We start from the raw sequence: 20,353 nt of genomic DNA, 5'->3' as shown, positions 1-20,353 counted from the left end.
ATAACCGTGTCTTTCCCTTGACTTCCCAGGATTTCTTTTAATGACTATGAGAGTGCCCCAAGACTCACTTTTGTCTCTGTCTCTGCTTCTCCCTCCCAAAGATTTAAACCCAAGGAACCTGTCTGTAGTTTCTGTACTTTAGAGAGTGAGGTAGGAGATTATGAGGACAAAGTAGGTTTCACAGTAAAACCTAATCTCAAAGGAAGAAGATTCACATCCAGAAGTATGTGGTTTCAATCCTGAACAAAAGCAGGACCCCTCCTCCAAACCCGAAGTGTTTTACATGGAGTTATGACTTAGCTTTAATGTAACATTTTAAATTGTGTGTATGTGTTTATGTAAACATGGAAGGCAGAGGGCAGTTGGTATTATTCCACGGAGGCTACCCACCTTGCTTTTGTTTTGACAGAGGACAATGGCCTGAGCTCACTCATTAGGTTGGGTTGGCAGGAGAGTGAGCCCCAGGGATGAGCTTGTCAGCACGTCAGTAGCACTTGAGTAACATGCCACATGCCACATGCTCGTTTTTTTTTTTTTTTGTTTGTTTGTTTATTTTTTTTTAATTTTTTTTATGCAGGTGCTGGGGATCAGAAAGTCCTCATGTTTGTGTGACAATCTCTCAACTTACTGAGTCATTTCCCCAACCCTAAATTTACACATTTTAAAGGTATGAAACAAAGCCTGTAATTTTGTTAACACAAGTTTGTTGTGTAACAGTTTCCTCTGAGATTCCACCATGCAAGGAAGCTCCTTAAACAGGAAGGTAAAACAATTCAAAATAGCATCAGGAAGTCAGTGAAACCAACCAGATTCACTAGGCCCCCTGGCAGAATGAGCAACAAAAGCTGAGGCCCTCCTAGTCCTCATAGTTAACCCAGAAAGACAACACTTAGACAAGCAGGCTGTGAGTAAGACTCAGAAAAGACAAGCTGAAAATAAGACTCAAAGACTAGACCTGGTGCCTGGAAGAAGCAAAACTTAGTCAAGCTAGTGGAAGAGGCTTAGACCAGTCACATGTTCTCAGCACAAAGACTTATTTACAGAGGGACAGAGGGCAGGGAATTAGAGACAGAGACAGAAGACAGGAAGATGGAGAAGGGGAAGGGAACAAGGGAGATGGATGAGGGGTATCTGACCCAGAGGACAAAGGAGTGTCGCTGGATAAAGAGGAGACAGACGTGGCACATAGGAAAATGGCAGTTTACAAAAGAACAAGGGGAAACCTGTGTTAGGATGAAGTGTTTAATTTTAACCAGGCATGCTACCTAGGTGAGCCAAAGGCTTTTGATTCCTGAAGTTCTATACTTTTATAGCTGGAACTTGGTATAAAACCTTGAGCCTTAGGGGGAAGTGGCCAAATAAGGGAACAGACCTTGGTGGCTAACTTTAGGGATGTAATTGAATGGTTTTTTAGCAAGGCAGAGGGAATTCTGGAGAAGAGCAAGGACTGATACAACCATGCTCACCACTCAGCTGGCTGGAGTCCCTTATGTGTGCTGTGACCATGGTTGCATGGTTCTTGCTGTGGCTAAGGAAATGTACAACTACGGCTGAGCCATCAGGGTTAGGAGTGTCAGAGAGGAATCCCAGGATGGCGATTTCATCTTCATGTGGCATAGGGTGCATGATGAGTGGGGTCCACCACAGAATACAGAGATGCTCTGAAAATAGTTAAAGGTTTGTAGTGGTTCCAACCTTCTAATGCTGCAACCCTTTAATACAGTTCCTCAGGTTGTGGTGACCCCCAACCATATTGTAAATATCTGATAAGCCGAATAACCAATGTGAGGTTGCAACCTCCGGTTGATTATTGGTTTACTGGAAATTTTGCAGCCTTTGAGATTAGTGCATAAGGATAGAGATTATCAGATTGTCAGCAAGCAGACGTTGTCTGGCTTCTGTTGTGTATGGTTCAAAATGTATCTGAGGCCAAGATGGGGGCCTATCAGGAACCCGTTTGTATAAAGGAACCAAGAAAGGGAGGACCCTCTGTGTCACCCTCTGGCAAGAACACTATGTAAGGGAGAGGATGAAATGGAGGTGCTGTCTTGCTGCTTAATGCTGGGGGCGGGGGCAGAAAGAAAAGAGGACAAGTTAGATCTGTGCTCAGAAGCTCTTCATGGTGCAAGAACTTGGAACCCATGGGAAGATGATTCAGAGAGAGGAGGGGGAGGATATACTAAAAGCATAAGATACTGTAGTTCAGCCTTTAAGGGATTTAAAAAAAAAAAGGTAAGTCTGTAACCCAGCATACAGATGAGGCATTAACAATGACCCAGCACACTAGAGTGATCAGGAAACATTCAGCACTTGCAACTATGAGAGACTTTAAAACAATGAAAGAGCCTGTTGCAGCATGGCTTGTGAGGTTGTGGGTCAAGGGGTGCTTGGGGTCCATCTGACTGCTGTGGAGGCAGAAATACTGTTAACTACTCCTCCTTGAGGCAAAGACTGCATAAAGGGAATCAGTGCCCTGATGGCAGAGCCATTAGAACACTTGGCTATCCCCATCAGATGTCACCACACAGGGGCTAGAGGACTATATAGAGGGGAAGTGGACACTAGTGAGGGGACTAGGAATGAGGGAAGCTGTTTGAACCCCAGAGCCATAGAGTTCAGAGGAGTTAAGGAGAAGGTTGACCCAGCCGGGATCAAGGCTGGGAGCTCTGCTGAGCCCTTTGGTGGGGCAAGATCCTTGTAAAGCAGGGAAGGCTTTGGCAGATCTTAGTGTCTTAGATCTCATTCGAAGGTCCTAAAAGGAGGGAGCAACCTAGAGGAGAGACGGAAACGGAAAAGAGGAAGTCTGTCCGGGATCTTTAAAGACAAACGTGCCGAGATTTGTGTCCAGCTGGAGTTCCTAAGGTAAAAACTGATGGAAAGCCAATTGTATGCTGAGCCTTCTAAAGGCTGAGCACTGTTCTCAACCTGGAGGCTGCACATCAGATATCCTGGGTGTCAGATATTTACATTATGATTCATGACAGCAGCAAAATCAGTTATGAAGTAGCAACAGAATATTGTATGGTTGGGGTCCCCACATGAGGAACTGTATTAAAGGGTCACAGCACTTGGATGGTTGAGAACCACTGTGTTAAATGCTGAGCAGTTCACAGAAAACACCATGATAGCACCGTCTAAGTAAATCAAATGGACGGAGCGTCCACGTTGTATTATGTTTTACTTTAGTATCTTCTTAGTTGTGAATTTCCCGGATCACCTGACACTTGATAACAGATGACCACAGACTTTCAGAGTGCTTCACCAAAGTCAGCGTTGTAACTCCACCATTTGTACCATTTCTTATGGGACAATGGTTTAAGATGTTGCCATCTCTTGGAAAAGGTTTTGTTATGCAGATGACATGTTAACCAGAGTATTCCCCAAATTCAGAAAGTCACCAGAGAGACCACCAGGTACGATGGTAATTCTGGGTATGATCCACCCTACGACCCTGCTACAACTGGGTTAATCAAAAGGAAAACAAAAAGAATCCAAACAGTTCTCTGATGGGTGGAAAACAACATCCCAGAAGCCATGTTACTGAGTGAAAATCTCAGTGCCTGGGGCTGGTGACCTCTCTGTAGGCCAGGGAAGCCCTCTAGTCCTTACCAGTCATAAAGACTTTTAAACAAAGGCTACTGTTTTCTTTGTATCAAAACTGGTCTGTCAGCCCCTGCTTCTGCAGACACTACATGTTCTGCTGTTATTGCAGGATGTGGGGAAACTAAGCTGGGACTGAACTGGACAACTGGGAATTCCCAACCTGCTGCTGGCTTTCAGTACCCAAGGGGGCCGTATGGGTTGTTGAATTATCATCAACTTTCTCATGGATCTTGTGTGCTAAAATAACACGGCAGCAGGACAGACCTGCTCATGCAATGGTGGCTTGTCTACCATGGGTGAGACCAACAGCCTTTCATGCCTGGCACTATAAGCCAGAACAAAACCTTGTGGCTGGGAAGGTGGAGGTGTTATTTGTCTTTGGTCTGTTATGGGCTCTTTGTCTGGAGTGAGCAGACATTTGTGTTTCATCTTTCCAGGAAAAGTTCTGTCATAAAACAAGGCTTATCTTATGTGCTATGTTCCAGAATCTTCTAAGTGATATATGAGTAACTTTAATGAAATGTATACATGTTATGCCCAAATAAAAAGACTAAAAATTTCCTTCATGACCCTTGCTCTTTGCAATATATAAAAATAAATAATTAACAGTTCAGCGTCTGGAATGTCACAAATGCAAGCAGAAGGAACCTCCACCATCATTCTAAATAACTGCAATCAATCTGTTTCTTATTCCTCCGTCTTCAGTGAAAATTAGACTGACATCAAGTTGGACTGCATCATCATTGTCAGAGCGAACACATGAAGCAAGCCATTCCAAGGGCGCTGAGGGAAACGTCTACTGCATTTTGCACTCAGATACATCTTTTCCTGAAGAGGCTTGACAAAGGTCTGTCTTGGGGTTCACATTCTCTACTTCAGCTGGTTCCTCTGAGAAAGAAAATAAAAACCAAATTAATTCTATTAATTTATTCCATTAATTCTATTAATTCTACTCTTACACATGGAAGCAAGCTCATCAGGAAGCAGAAAAGCACTCTGCAGCAGATGTTTCGGAAAGAAGGGTGACTGTCTCCTACATTTGGTAAAGCAGTAGGTACACTTTCCCGTCAGAACTCTAGGCCCATTCTGTCAGAAGGCGTTAGGAAACGATACTCTGCATAAAGCTAAGGACTCATAAGGACCACTCAATCAGGAACCTGAGGCTTAATGTGAATCAACTCCACCTGGCTTCCTTTGCTGCATTTTTGGGAGCGATGTGTGCTAGCCTCCTTGGGAACCATGTGTGCTGGCCTCCTTGGGAACCATGTGTGCTAGCCTCCTTGTGGAAAAGCTACCGAGAAGCATTAGCAGATGCTCAACAAGCTGCAAAGGGAGGAAGGGAGCCGCATGGTTGGTAGTCCTACCTAGCTGCGAAGCCTACGGACCACAGTGACTGCATCGGCAATATAGCCACAGTGGCTAAGGGGTGGCACTTTTATCTTGGGGCTAATAGCAGGCCTGAAATCCAGTTAGACAGCTGTTAATATGAGAGAACTCGTTCCTGTACTAGACAGCTATTCAGAGCTGGAGAGATCACAGATCCAAGGAGAACCTACTAGCACCACTTTCTTAAACCAGTAAATCTAACTATTCTAAACACTTACTTTTGTACCCACAGTAGGTAGGTCTCACTGATCCTCAAAGAAAGGTTTTCCCCCAGCACAGCAGAAAGATGCCATTATAGACTGCCACACTAGTCAAAATGCAGACAACGGACTGTGGGGTACAGACTCAGTTGACACATCTAGAGCACAACTCCCACACTTAAGGCTCAGGCAGAATAGGCTTGGAAAGACTTTAAGAGCCAGAGGGCCAGGGAGTCGCTGTGAGACTGTGATTTCTAGCTAGGATAGGGACATTACACCCATCAAATCAACATGGCTTCTTAAACAAGCACAATAATAGCAGCATCCCAAACGAGATGGGAGAAATCTCACAGAACCCCAGTGGGGAGGGAAGTACAAGCAATAATGGCTGAGAGGGAGAATTAATCTTCTACAGGGATGACCTTCCTGACTGAAGCTCCACGAGGTCAGCTCTAGAAACACACATGCAGGCGGCAGTGAATGGACGCAGCAGTATGTTCACTCTTTACATGTACATTTAGCAACACAGTTAAACAGTGGGTGTGGGCCACATGCTTCTGTTTACATGTATGAATATTTGCCTGCATGTATGTATATGCCCATACTCATGCATGGTACCCTCAGAGACTGGAAGACCCCCTGGAACTGGAGTTACACAGTCATGAGCTGCATGAGAACGTAACCCTGGTCCTCTTGCAAGAGCAGCAAGTGCTCTAACGGCTGCACTACTGCTCAGGCTGTGAGTTAGGTTTTTAAAATACCCTACTGTTTGGTAATCAAGTGTAGAATGGGAATAGTATATGGTTGCAACCCTGGGGTGGAACTTGTATCCAAGAATTCTCACTTACTTAATAACCCACAAGCACCCCTAGTGACGCTGGTAGGCTGAATAAACTAACCTAGTAAAAAAGTTAGATTTTACTATAATCTGTATGCACAGAAAAAAATAGTATATAGGATCTTATGCTCTCCAGGATTTCAGTTCCCTGGAGGTCCTGGAATGACTCTTCCACAGATAAAGGAGGACTTCAGGTCATTCAGTTGTGTTTGAGAAGCTCTGAGCTGAGTGCAGACTTGAATGGGTGAGGAGTCAGATGTGCTGCTTCTGTAAGAGCAGGTGGAGGATGAGGTGCCCCGCAGTGGCAGGGTAACACAGTGAACTGAAGTCTAGTGCACACCATGTAACTGGGAAGAAACCATGGCAACAGGAACGTGAGTTCTGACAGCTGAGTTTCTGAGAGGCAGTGACTCATGGCTCAGCAGATGAACCCAACACACATGGATTCCATCTCTTATTCCCAGTGACACCCAGCAACCTGAGCAATTACCTACCTGGGGACAGCCCTAAACTGGAGTTATCAAAGTAGCGGACTGGGTGAGGTGCTGGTAGAGACTTTGACCGGTTATCGAAAAACCAAAATTTGGGGGAATCTTTTGGTGCAGGATCTTGGAAATTTCGTTCTCTGCACTGAGAAGTTGTGTTCTGTCTCCTTTTAGAATCTGTCCCAGTCACTTTAGGAGACTTTGGAGAATTCTCACAAGTTGCTTCTCTGTAACTGTCTCTTTTAAGAGTTCTTTCTTCCCAGGTTTTAACCTCCTTGGAGAGCTGAGAGTTGTCACTTGAATAGAAGCAGAGAGATCAGACAAATCAATTCTTCAATGTGGACATGGAGAAAAATTTAAAAAGAACACTAGCCTGTGGAAATATATAGCATGAAATTTACCATTTTATTACATTTGTATTTTAACTTCACCGTAACACTTTCTGTTTGGACTACTTCCATGGCCCAGAAAAGGCGCTCTATCAATTGAATAAGGAAAGTAATAAATTTTGATTATGAGTTTTGAAAAAAAGAAAGATTCAAAGTTGGACATCATATTTAATGAATCCACAACATCCAGAGTAGTTTATGTACTGCTATAATAATTGGATAAATCAGATTTATAGAATGTTTATTAAACCTTTACAGAAGTATATTTTCATCTTTCTTAATTTTTCTTCCCTTTTTTGGTCACCATTTCTCCACCTCTCTGAATCTCTCTATACATGACTGATTCCTCTTTTAAACGTAATTTCTCACGTTACCCATATCCTACTTTGGTGGGACAGGGTCTCAACCTCTTGACTTTCCTCTTCGCTCCTGAATTCTGGGACTACAGCTGCATACTACAATGTTTGGCCTTTTGTTTTTTTGGTTTTTTTTTGTTTTTTTTTTTTTTTTTTGCTTAATGCCACTCTATATAAAGGATTATTTATTTATTTATTTATTGGCTATCTTCATTTACATTTTTAATTCTTTTTTTTATTGGATATTATATTTACATTTCAGATTTTATCCCCTTACTCTATTCCCCCTACCACCCAGGAACCCCCATCCCATCCCCCCCTCCTGCTTCTATGAGGATGTGCCCCCACCTACCCACCGACTCCCACCTCCCCACCCTCGAATTCCCCCCCACTTGGTGTTCAGCCTTCATGGGACCGAGGATCTCCTCTCCCACCTATGCCCGACAAGGCCATCCTCCCCTACATATACAGATGGAGTCATGGGTCTCTCCCTATGCGCTCCCAGGCTAGTGGTTTAGACCCTGGGGAAACTCTGGCTGGTTGGTATTTTTGCTCTTCTCATGGGGCCACAAACTGTTTCAGCTATAAAGGATTAGTTAATAATATTTAGTTAATAATTATTTAGTTAATAATTTAGTTAATAGACCTGGGCTATTTGGTTCATTCACTCTGCAGTGCCGGGGGAAGGGATCTAGGCCTTGTCCATGCTATCGGAGCATCCTGCCATGGAGCTGGACTGCGAGCGCCACACCCGATGTGTGATTCTCTCCCACTGTTCCATTAGTGCTCCGTACAAAAGCTGTACTCTTCCATGGTAGGAGAAGCCAATGATCCAATGCTCTAAGCCGTGTGGCAATAGGGTATAGTACTGGACTCAAGCTCCTGGTAGCTTCATTGACTCTTACGGACTCGGGGCAGCGCTCTTCTGTGTTCATTTCCTAGTACTTAGCCTAGTTAGTTCAGAACAGCTGTGAAGACGGTTCAGTGGGTAAAGCACTCAAGTTTGATTCCTAGAATCCAAGTTAAAAACAGCTGGGTGCACAGTACAAGGCTCCTCAGCGCTGAGGAGGTGGATGCAGGAAGCTGTCTGGGGTGTGCTGGCGAGCCGGGTCAGCTGAAGCAGCTCCAGGTTCAGTCAGAGGCCCAGTCTCAAAACCAAGTTAGAGAAGTGAGGAGAGAGACACTCAACACTGACCTCTGGCCCCACACGCACAAGTTTGCACAGTTAATGAATAACATATTCCCATTTCTTCTAAAGTAAACAAGCAGTTACTACATAATCTCTAAAAATGTCTTTTCCCAAAATCAGTAAAAGGTTGACAACTGCAGAAAATATATACAAATACTTAGAACATATGAAGCAGCCAGAAACAGGAGCTGTCCCGTACCAGGACTTTCCTTTTCATCTGTTCAGTTTCTTTTTTTCTTTTGGAGACAGGTTCTCTCTATTATGTCTTCCTGGCTGTCCAGGAACTTATTACAAGCTTACTATTCAAGGCTGGCCTTGAACTCAGAGATCTGCTTGGCTCTGCCTTTGGAGTGCTGACATTAGAAGTGTGACCAAGCACGCCTTGGTTTAGAACTTACCTTAATAGTTGATTCTTTTGCTTTCTTAGCTGCTCATTTTGCTGCTTTAACTTAGAAATTTCACTTCCCATCCTTTTATATTCACTTTTCAAAATAAGAGCTTGTGTGCTTTGTACAATTCCACTACCACCTCCACAGGTCAGAGGTTTGCTCGAAGTCTGAGAGTCTTGTTCTGATATCACTGCAGGAGGAAAACATACACACAGGTTGATAATATGTATATATTTTTAAGAAAACAGAATCAACAGGGTGTCTTCTGTGTTACCCAGGCTGACTTTTGACTGGTACCGATCCTCCTGCATCAGCCTCAGAAGTGCTGGATATAGGCATAGATTGCCATGCCCAGTCAGGCAGATAATCCTAATTAGCTCTGATGTTCAAAATAATAGAGATATTAAACCCTGTAACAGGCTACTATGAAACCCACTTCCTAGATGTCTCTTGTGACTCAGGGCTCCATCTCCCTCACTTTCTCCGTCTACCTGACCATCAGGGCTCCATCTCCCTCCAGCCTGCCTCCAACAGGTGCACTTTCGGCTCTAACTGCAGCAACAGCAGCCTTCTAAATCAGAGCCATTGCCATGTTGATCTCTCTGCTCTAATCACTGTGGGGCTTGTCAGCTGCTACCTCACTGCAGGTCATGCAGAGCCTGCCCCGCAGAGCCCACCCCCAAGTCACGCAGTACACTACGAGTGCTCAACATATACACGTTAACTAAATGTACCTTCCAATGAGATTAAAACATATCACTGCTGGCAAAACTGTATAAAATAAAGTTGTCATTTATTTCAATAACCCATTAGGTCACCAGCAGCTCATCCAAGAGACAGAATCTATGCAAGCAGATTAGTGATGTACATTTTTAGCATTCAGGTACAATACAGGTCAGACACCTCTGAAAACCACAACTGTTTTTGTATCCCAGTGGATTAAAGATGAACATGTCATTAAATACAGAAAAGGGCCTTGACCACAGCCAACCTTTATTCATGATAAAGAAGAGGACAGGAGGGATCCAGCCCAGTATAACAAAGAGTCTACAGCAAGCCCTCAGCCATAGTCTTGATAAGCAGAGAAAACCCCAGGTACTGTTACAGAGATCAGGAACAAGAAGACTTGGATGTTCATTTTCTCCAGTTAGTGGACTAAGTCTTACTAAGAGAAATAAGACAACTGAAGGAGATCAAGGAAAAAGTGAAAGCATCCTTATTTGAGGATGACATAATCTTATACATAAAAGACCTTAAAATTCACTAGAAAACTTCTATAGATGATAAGTACTTTCAGTAAAGTAGCAGGATACTAAATCAGCATTCAAAAATCAGTAGGCTTCCTAAAAAGAAAATCTTGGACTAACTCTAAGCAAGCAAATAAAAGACTTGTACAATCAATTTTAATATATTAAATAATGAAATTGAAGATGACATCAGAAGATGGAAAGATCTCCCATGCTCATGGATTGGTAGGATTAATATTTAGAAAAGGCCATCTTACCAAAAGCAATCTATATGGAGGCAATTTCCATCAAAATTCCAACACAATTCTTCACAGAAATTGAAAAAAAAAAAGTCTTAAACGTCATATAGAAACACACACACACACACACACACACCCCCCCCAAAGTAGCTAAAACAATCTTAAATAATAAAAGAATTGGAGTTATCACTATGCATAGTGATAACTATATATATAGCATAAAGCTATATATAGTAATGAAAACAGCATGGTATTGGTATAAAATTAGACATGATGAATTGAACTGAAGTCACAGATATAAGTCCACAAACCTATGGACATCTGATATTTGACAAAGAAACAAAACACACACTGGAAAAGAGAGTCTCTTCAACAAATGGTTCTGGCCAAGCTGAGGGGCTGCATGTAGATCGAGAACAGATCTCTCCTGTCATCCTGCACAAAGCAAACTCAGATACCCTGAATGTGATCCAAGAGAAAGTAGGGAAGAGGCTGGTACTGCAAAAGACTTTCTGGGAAGAACCCTGATAGCAAAAGTATGAAGACCAACAATTAATAACTGGAACCTTAGGAAGCTAAAAATCTTTGCTAAAAACAGCAAAGAACACCATCACCTTATAATTGGAAAAAAAAACTTAACCAATCATACATCTGACAGACAGTATCTAGAATATAAAAAGAAAAAAAAAAAAAAAAAACCCAAAACCCAACCCTGCTCCCCCCACCCCCAACTGATCAAGAAAATAAATAACAATTTAAAAATGCGGTAGAGGGGGCTGGAGAGATGGCTCAGCAGTTAAGAACGCTGGCTACTCTTCCAGAGGACCTGGGTTCAGTTCCCACACCCATAGGGCAGCTCACAACTGTCCGTGTCTCTAGTTCCAGAGGTTCCAACACCCTCACACAGGAATACAGGCAGGCAACCACAAATGAACATGTAAAATGAAGGGAGAGTGCAGGGGCATACACTAGACAGAGTTCTCAAAACTATGAAACACAAGAGACAACCACACTTAAAGCAGCAGTTCTCAGTCTTAATGCTGCTACCCTTTAATCCAGCTCCTCACCTGCAGTGAACCACACAATTATCTCATTGCTACCTCATAACTGTTATTTTGCTACTGTTATGACTCATAATGTGTTGGGAGCCAACTTTAGTAGAAAGCGGCTAGATCAACTTTGCAGCCATCTGGAACCATATACCCTGATGAAAGACTTGGTTGTCAAAAGCCTATAACAGCTGAAGCACACTCTAATAAATATATTGTTTATCCCACATAGCTTGTTTTGCTGTTTAGTGACCTCAGCTGTATGGTGCACGTGGTAAAGTGTTTTCACCTGTGTTCTCCTGCTTGTGTATATAAATACCTCAGAATTCCCTTCAATAGGAGAGACTTGAGAAAATAAGAGAGACTCAATGGAAGAGACTTGAGACTTGATAAAAAAGGAGACTTGATAAAATAGGAGAGACTTGATCACACCCTGTCTTGTCTCCATTCTTCGAGACACCTGCCCCAAGAGCCCCACTCTCTCTCTTGACCAGAGCACTTAGCCCCAAAGCGTTGAGGCAGAGTGTGGGCCTCAACAATAATGAAAATATCTTCTGGGCGGTGGTGGCGCACGCCTTTAATCCCAGCACTTGGGAGGCAGAGGCAGGCGGATTTCTGAGTTCGAGGCCAGCCTGGTTTACAGAGTGAGTTCCAGGGCAGCCAGGGCTACACAGAGAAACCCTGTCTCAAAAAAAAAAAAAAAAAAATCTGATATGCAGACTATCTGATGTGACCCCCTGTTGGGTCATGACCCACAGGTAGAGAACTACTGACTTAAAAGAAATATTCAAATTCTTAGCTACCAGGGAAATGCAAATTAAAACTACTTTGGTATTCCATGCTATGCTAGTCAGACCTTTCTTCCTCCTACTGGGTTGTCTCATCCAGCCTTGATATGAGTGAGGGTTTGTGCCTAGTCTTATCATATCTTGTTATAGTTATGTAAATTTGGTTGATAGCCCTGGGAGGCCTGCTTTTTTCTGAAGGAAAATTGAGGAGAAGATTGGGGGGAGAGGGGTTGTTGGTGTTGGTGGGGTGAACTAGAAGTGGAGGGAGTGGAAACTGCAGTTGGGATGCATTGTATAACAAACCACCATTACCATCATCATCATCATCATCTCTCTATTCTTCCACTTACTTGAGGTCTCCTGGGCCTGTTGACTTCTTCTTAGATTTTCTCTCAGTAGCCTTATCACTTCTTCTTGATGTTCAACAGTGGCTTTTATAGAAAGAATTCTAACAGGAATAAAATAATAAAATATGTAAATATTCAAGTGATTTACTTGGAAGAGTAACTAGAACTGCTGCAAAAGTTTCTGATTTAATGTCATACTGACATAACACCCCTATGCCCCAGAAATACAGCTTGGCTCTTGTACCTACACCCAAATGCAAGGTTTCAGTTAGGAACAGTCCAGCTTGATTATTGAGAGACTAATTCAAAACTTCTGGAAACATAGTAATAGGTTATGTTAGTTATGGCTGAACAATTTTTGGAGACACTATAAACTGTTACCGCAGGGCGATATAAACGGGAAACCACCAGAGAATGAAAAGAAACAGAACAAAAACAAAGAAAACCAAGCCAAACCAAACGCTTTAATTTCCATACTGTCAGGACAGCAGATCCTTCCTGCAGCTCTGATTTATGGCTAAGAGTCAAAGCTCAAATCTGATCCTGCTTCTCAGGAGAAAGAGAGTTTCTGAATTGTCAGTAAGCAATCCCAGCATTAATTAGCCATAATAAATTATAATGCTGACTCAGAAATTATACTGTTCTTAAAAGCTATAAAAAGGGTGCCAGTTGTTGTGACATGCTTTTAGTCCCACTATGCAGGCAGATCTCTGAACTTGAGGCCAACCTAGTCTAAAACACTCTCCAGGATAGCTAGGGCTACCCAGAGAAACCCTGACTCAAAAAACCCCAAAACTATGAAAACAAAGGTCAACCGTATTTTATAGGGGAAACTCCCTTTCTGATCTCTGTTTTCCAGGCAGAGTTACATGACATTCCAGACGAGGAAGAACTTCTACAGAGCTGAGTTACATCATGGACATTTTCTTACGTTAGCCTCCGTTTTACTCAAGTGCCAGGACTGGATGAGACTAACATCTGTTTACAGTGATGGGCAGACTTGGAACTCAGTTCCTCTGACTACCCAATGGTCACCTCGCTATGCTCTCTATAGAAACAACTTTTGGTATGCTCTAATGTGTAACAGGACACACGGGAAGCGAATAAGAAGCAGATATGATGAGGGATCTCAAGTACCAAAAGAAAACAATCTCTACACGAAACACAAGAGAAGGAACAAGGGAATTAACAGAACCAAGAAGTCTTAGTCACACGCCCATGTGTGCACACAGAAAAGCCAGGGCTCTCAGCAGCCACTCTGAAGGACCACAGGCTACATTTAAGGTTTTCCTGTGTCACTGAGGAAGAAGCAGCCAGAAGCACCCTGCAAAACGATGAGAGTCATGCTTATGTTCTCACTGCTGGAGATCAAAACCAGAGCCTGGTTCATGCTAGGAAGCCTGCCAGGAGCTACGCTACAGCTACAACTGGGCTTCATTGTTAATGTTGCATATGTAATCACGATTTAATGAGCTTAAAACCTGTGGGTGCTTACATATTTTATAAAAATTAAGTGTTTTAATAAATTACTTTCTGAAAAGTAAACTACTTCAAAGATGCTTGTGCAGTCGAAAAAGGACTGCTATGTGGCTAAAGCCCCGTCCGTTCAAGGAGAGGAAGGCAACCATACTTCTTTTCATATTCCTTGGCGTTCGCCTTCTTCTCTAGGTCAATCTTCACCAGCTGCATTTTGAGATCCTCAATTTCTTCTTTATAGGGTACGGCTTCTAAAGTAGTTTTGTCCTTTCACAGGAAAAAAAAAAAAAAAAAAAAAGAAAAACCAGGATTAGTTTCAGTTTTGCCAGTTGTTTGGTAGCCATGCTATAGCAGGAAAGTCTGAACGCTGCATACAACTCCTGACACGTGAGAGATAATAAAGGTATTATCTTTAATTGAGTAATATCCCAATACTTGTTATGAAGTATATTTGAAGCTATATGTAAACTAGTATTTTTTCTTTCTTTAAGAAAACACACTTTCTTAATGAAAAATGTGATATTCTTTACCAAATGAAGGTAATCAATGAGGGCCTGCACAATGGCTCAGCGGTTACGAGCAAGCACTGGCTGCTCCCGGCCTACCTGGGTTCAACTTCCAGCACCCACATGACTACCTACAACTGCCGATAACTTCAGCACTGAGTAAGCACATGATACACAGACATATGTGCAGGCAAAAACATGCAGACACATAAAAAAGGGAAGAAGAGAAAAGAAAAGAAAAAATGAAATGAGTGACCAAAGAAATGAGAGAGAAGCAGTGCAGCTGCGGAGGACAATCTACAAAGTCTGCTGACTCCTTCCACCATGGTGGATTCTGGGATCAGACTCTGTGGACCAGACTCTGTGGACCAGACTCTGTGGACCACACTCTGTGGCAAGCAGCCTCACCCAATGAGCCATTCTGCAGCTCTACTCTTTTCAGAGTTTTATTTAGGTTTACAGAAAAGTCTCACACAAACTGTGTTGCTTTTCTTTTTACTCACGACTAAAAACCATACATTAGCATAGGACACTGTCTACAAGTGAAGTAATACTGGCACGTTATTTTATTTTTGAGATAGGGTCTCACTGTGTTGCCCTGGCTGACATAAAACTTCCTATTCAGAGCAATGTAGCTTCCCTCGCAGAGGGCCGCTGGCCTGTCTTTGAGTATTGCCATTAAATGTGTGTGCCACGACACCTGCCCTGACAGTGAACCTTTTAACTGATTACTATTAACTGAGGCCCACAGTACATAAGGGTTTCTTGCGATTCCCCAAGTTCTACTTAGTCATCTTTGTTTCCCTTCCGCTTCCTGGCAAATGCTAATCTTTTTACTGTTTGCCCAGTTTTGTCTTCTACAAATACCACATTGGAAGTTTTTCTAGAAGGTAGAGAAGCTTTTTAGATGGCCTTTATGTAGAATTATGCTTTTAAAGGGCCCCTGTGTGTTTTCATGACTTGCCGGGTCTGCCCTACATCCCACAGTTTTGTTTTGAGAAGACAGGTCGTTCATATTCTGAGCTTTATGCCCAGGTTTATTTGTGAGTGGCTACTGTGAATGGGGTTATAGAGGAAGGAAACTAACTGTGTTAATTTTATAAACTTCTCCTTTGCTGTAGGTGCTCATCAGTTCTGAGGTTTTCTGTGGAGTCCTTGGGGGTGTTTTGTGTGTAGAACCCATCTTCAGCAAAATGGGATGCTTGGATTTCCTTCCTACTTGTGTCCCTTTCATGTCCATCTTCTGTCTTACTGCTTTAGCTCCGACTTCAAGGACTATAATAAATTAGAGTGCAGAGAGAAGACACTTGTTTGTGACCTTAGTGGGGATGATTTGAGCTTTTCACCTTTCATCCAGTGTGGTGTTGGTTAGAGGTTTGTCACAGATAGTCTTTATTAAATCAGGCTGCTCTAGGACTTGTCATGTAGCTAAAGATGACACGAAACTCCTGAGCCCCATTTCACACCCCATGTGCCGGGACTGCAGGCCCGTGCTACCAGCCTGCTTTGAGCTTCCAGCACGACAGGCACGCAGGCGCACATGCCAACTGTGCTAGGTTTAGTGCTACCATTATTCAACAGTGCGGTAACAGTGCACACACACGCAGAGAGCATCCGCGTATCTTGTTTTGAGTGGAGTTCCTTCTAATCTTCCCATTTCATATCAGATTGCTTAATATCCTGCCCATGACATGTTACAAGTTCTTTTGTGCATCAGGGTATATGGTTCCAGATGGCTGCAAAGTTGATCTAGCCGCTTTCTACTAAAGTCGGCTCCCAACAGGTATTCAGGCCTCAATATCTGATGACTTCTCCTCTCTCTACTGAGGTACCTTTGTCCTTTTACAAAGGTCCCAGGGCTGCCTTTGAGTGTGTCTCTAGGCTCTTTGTTCCGTCCCTCTGATCTGTTTGTTTATATACTATTTTAAAGGTTCAAACAAACCAAGAAAATTTCAATATGGGCTGAAGGTGTAGAAATGATGTAGCTATTCTTTGGCTATGACACAAAGAAAGTATTGTCACCTAAGGGAAATAAGAACTAGAAAAGCTGATTTAGAAATGAGCGACAGGAAGAATTGGGCACTGGCAACGAGTTACCTGTGGTCACAAGGATGCTCGCAAAGAACCTGCTAGCCATCAGATGTTTACTGTTATTAATGAGTCAAAAAGACTGACATAGAAAGTCCTAGTTAATAAGACTTGTTTGGCCCCTGCAGATTAGGTGGACTCTGTTAACTACTCTGATACTAGAAACATAGTCCCTGTGCTTTGATTTGAATCATATTAGACTTAGAAACTAATTATGAATGGGGTTGGGAGATGGCTCATCCAGTAAGAACACATCTGCTTTCAGAGAACACCCAAGTCTGTGTCCCAGTTCACCGCAGGTAGCTCGCAACCTCCCGCAACTCTTGCTCGAAACTCTTGCTCTAGGAAATCAATGCTTCTGAACATCTCAGGCACATGCATTTATTACACACACACACACACACACACACACACACACACACACACACACACACACAAAATAACAAACATCTAAAAAAAGAGAAATGAAGAACTGAACAAATACTGAAAAGTCTCTGCAGCTTCAGTTCTGACCTGGGACATTAATTTACATCTGTTTTCTAATATAATTCATTCTTTTCACATGTTCTCACTGTTTGCTAAGGTTCAAGCATGTTACCTTACTTTCTGTAGTCACTATAATCTCTAAAAGGCACTTGCACAGGGCGGAGGTAAAGGTCTAGGATTCAGATTTTAAGCAAGTAAACCGCTCTCTGGTTTGAACAATTTGTAATATTACAAGAAGAAATTGGCCAAGATTTTGTACAAATTACATTATTTCATTTTTAGTTAAAAATGTTCCCTCTATTAGACACTGTATTCAGAGGATAAAACTAATATCCTTGGGGGTAAATTCTGAAATAAGTATTTTTAGATACTACAAGTTTAAAAATATGATCCACAGAAACAACTTTAAAAAGTCAAACAATGGAGACTTTAAGTGCCTCTTCAGGATGGCAAGCAATACCATGTTCCTGATGCCCAAGGCAGTCCAAACTGACTTAACAAAATGTATTCTATTTTGAAATTCTTTGTTCTGGTATAATAAAATTAACCACTTAAATGGGTGATGGTAACATGTGCCTTTGGGAGGCGGATCTCTGAGTTTGAGGCCAGCCTGGTTTATAGAGAAACTTCCAGAACAACCAAGGCTACACAGAAAAACCCTGTTTCTGTTGAGGCCTGCCCTGCCAGCAAAGCTGTAGGCATTTTGTCCCATGCCTCCCAGCTATTTCATATTGTTGCTGTAACATGCCTGCCAGTCTGACACAGAAAAATAACTTGACCACATACCCTGTAATGTTCTGTATGTTATGTGGTTTGTTAATCTTAAGAAATACCACAACTATAAGCCTCATGTACATACAGAACAAATTAAAGGTCAGTATGAACTGTTATGTCTAAAACGGCTTGAGTCAGAACCAATCAGCAGGCAGCATTTCCAGCACATGTAGAGACCCAACTCATCACACACTTGGACAACAGTGCACTCACACTTGGTGAGTGTTTTAGTGTTGTGCATTTGCTCTCAACACCAGGAAGTTTCATACCTTTGAGGTCAGTTGTTCAGCTCCTGATGCCACATGAGGATCCTTGCTGTCCTGTGTGGAAAGACGCACAGTAGGGTGGAAAGGCACAGCTGACTGGGAGGCAGTCAATGTCTGGTAGACTGTAGATAGTTGTTCAGTTGTTTCTTTCAGTGACTTCAGATAATGTTCCAATTCTTTGGATCTGGCAGCACTTCTTTCCTCAAACTTCGTTGATTCATTTATCAACACCTACAAACAGCGAGAGACCACTATAGCTTTAAAATAATTGATGCTTTAAAATTACATTACAAAAGAATTAGAGTTCCAGGAGAGCGTGCATACTGAAATTCACTATTTAGAACATCTTACAACAGTGCTCAAGACAATGAATGCATGTTTTTCTTTCACTATGTTAGATGTTAAGAATGACATGAATAAAAGGATAAGGGATGGATGGGAAGATCTATATTGATCTGTAAGAGCATTTCATTTCATTACATTTATAGGAAGAAAGGAAAAGGAATGCAGAACTGTGTAGGCTAAAGTCATCAAGAGGTGGGCACACACAGGAAACCTAACAACTCTCTATTTTCCTGTTTCATTCCGAATCTCAGCTCACAGAGAAAGTAATTTACTGATTTTAAACCCTTTTCATGTGTTTGGGTATTTTGCCTATATCTCTGTGCAACACATTTGTGTCTGGTGCCTTTGGAGACTGGAAATGGAGTTACAGACAGCTGTGATCCACCAAGTAGGTGCTAGGAATTGAACCCAGGTTCTCTGGAAGAGTAGGTAGTACTCTTAAGCTGAGCCATCTCTCCTGCCCCAATTTACTGATTTTTGCTAATTAATCTATAACTATAGTCTTGTGTAGATAATAACAGTCAAAATCACTATTCTCGTTTATGCTGAAGGTTGGCTGACACGGGTGTGATGGGTTTATGTCATAACTGTTTAGGAAGCTGACAGGAACTTCAACACCAAGTGTGAGCTAGAATTTGCCGACTGTCAGGGGTGGTATTTTTTTATGCAGAATCTTGGTAATGGAAAAGATTATCTGTAGGGATGGATTATACGAGAATTCTCTGTACTGCTGTGTTAATTTTTCCATAAACCTAACCAAAAAAATACTGACACATACATGCTAAAAGCAAAGTAACAGTAGGCACATTTGGTGTACCGTCTTGGATTAGATCGAGTGACAGGGAAGCTGCTGAGGTGAATGCCACAGGTCCCCTGAAGGGGATCGTTTATGGTGCTATCACAGCTGCTGCCTAGAACCCTGGAACAGACTCAAGCCTCGGCTTCTCTGAGGCCAGTGGGACAATGGCTTAGTCCTCACAGGCAGTGAGAGGAGAACAGGGAGCTGACAACAAGCAGACACAAAGCCTCTCAAGTGGGAACTCGGCATCAGCAAATAGTCTTCCGCCCTACCAAGTACAAACTGGTTTAATTATCTTGAAGAAGCATGATACAATAAAGAATAAAGTTTAGACAACCAAAAACTTTTCAGAGAGCACTTCCATACAAATTACAGAAAATAAAAGCTGGTCTAACCCTCTAGGGACAAGTGGAAAGATCTAAGCAAAGAGTCAAAGCGTGCAATGGCAAGCAGGGCACTCACAGTTATTTTGCTATGATAGAAGTTATTCACGAGCCCAAGGCTTTTGTTTTCTTTCTGGATTCTACTTTCAAGGTGTTCTGTATCACAAAGAGTATTTAGCCATTTTCCCAAAAACTCAGTTATTTCTTTCCTACTACTTAGTACTTGTTGGACTTCAGTTTTTATGGTGAGGAAGTCGTTTTCTGCAAAGTCTTTGAGAATTTCCTGTGTGGAAAAATAGGCACCAAATTATATAAGCATTAGGAAAAATTTTACCCAGAATACATATAAACTATAAAAAATATTGTAAAGGAGAGAAATACCTACTGGACTCTACTTATTAAGATATTAAAGAGAACAAATTCTAATTTAAAATTTGATTCCAACTACCTGCATACGAGATCAATGGCAATATATTCTAAGTGACAGAGGGAATCCACCCATAGGCTCTGGCACCGCTTGTCTGTGCACAGGGCAGGCCCGACAGGCATGCTGGGCAATGCACACCCGCTTTGCACTGATGGGAGAACAACAGCTCCTTGTGGAGCTGATGCAGGGAAAGAAGTCTGACTTTCATCATGGCGGCACTGGGAAACCTAAAGCTGTATGAATTCTCACGGGCTGATGTTAAATCTGTCTTCTATGCAGGTCTGACCGTGTCCAAGCC

The 20,353-nt window shown here is 42.3% G+C and overlaps 1 protein-coding gene across 1 annotated transcript in view; it reads right to left on the bottom strand.

Moving 5' to 3' along the window:
- Positions 1 to 4,099: 4,099 nt before the first annotated feature.
- The window catches only part of Cenpe (centromere protein E), a 79,574-nt gene continuing 63,320 nt past the window's right edge, over positions 4,100 to 20,353 (bottom strand). The window contains exons 25-31 of the mRNA XM_076933466.1: positions 19,708 to 19,911; positions 18,105 to 18,332; positions 14,136 to 14,248; positions 12,509 to 12,606; positions 8,845 to 9,025; positions 6,522 to 6,808; positions 4,100 to 4,491 (exon numbers count right to left, since the gene is read on the bottom strand). Of these exons, the coding sequence (XP_076789581.1) occupies positions 4,400 to 4,491; positions 6,522 to 6,808; positions 8,845 to 9,025; positions 12,509 to 12,606; positions 14,136 to 14,248; positions 18,105 to 18,332; positions 19,708 to 19,911 (1,203 nt within the window). The 3' untranslated portion in view covers positions 4,100 to 4,399. The remainder of the gene's footprint in view (positions 4,492 to 6,521; positions 6,809 to 8,844; positions 9,026 to 12,508; positions 12,607 to 14,135; positions 14,249 to 18,104; positions 18,333 to 19,707; positions 19,912 to 20,353) is intronic.

Source organism: Arvicanthis niloticus, chromosome 4 (assembly GCF_011762505.2).
Source record: "Arvicanthis niloticus isolate mArvNil1 chromosome 4, mArvNil1.pat.X, whole genome shotgun sequence".
Classification (NCBI taxonomy): domain Eukaryota; kingdom Metazoa; phylum Chordata; class Mammalia; order Rodentia; family Muridae; genus Arvicanthis; species Arvicanthis niloticus.
This window is presented reverse-complemented; position numbering and strand designations above follow the sequence as displayed.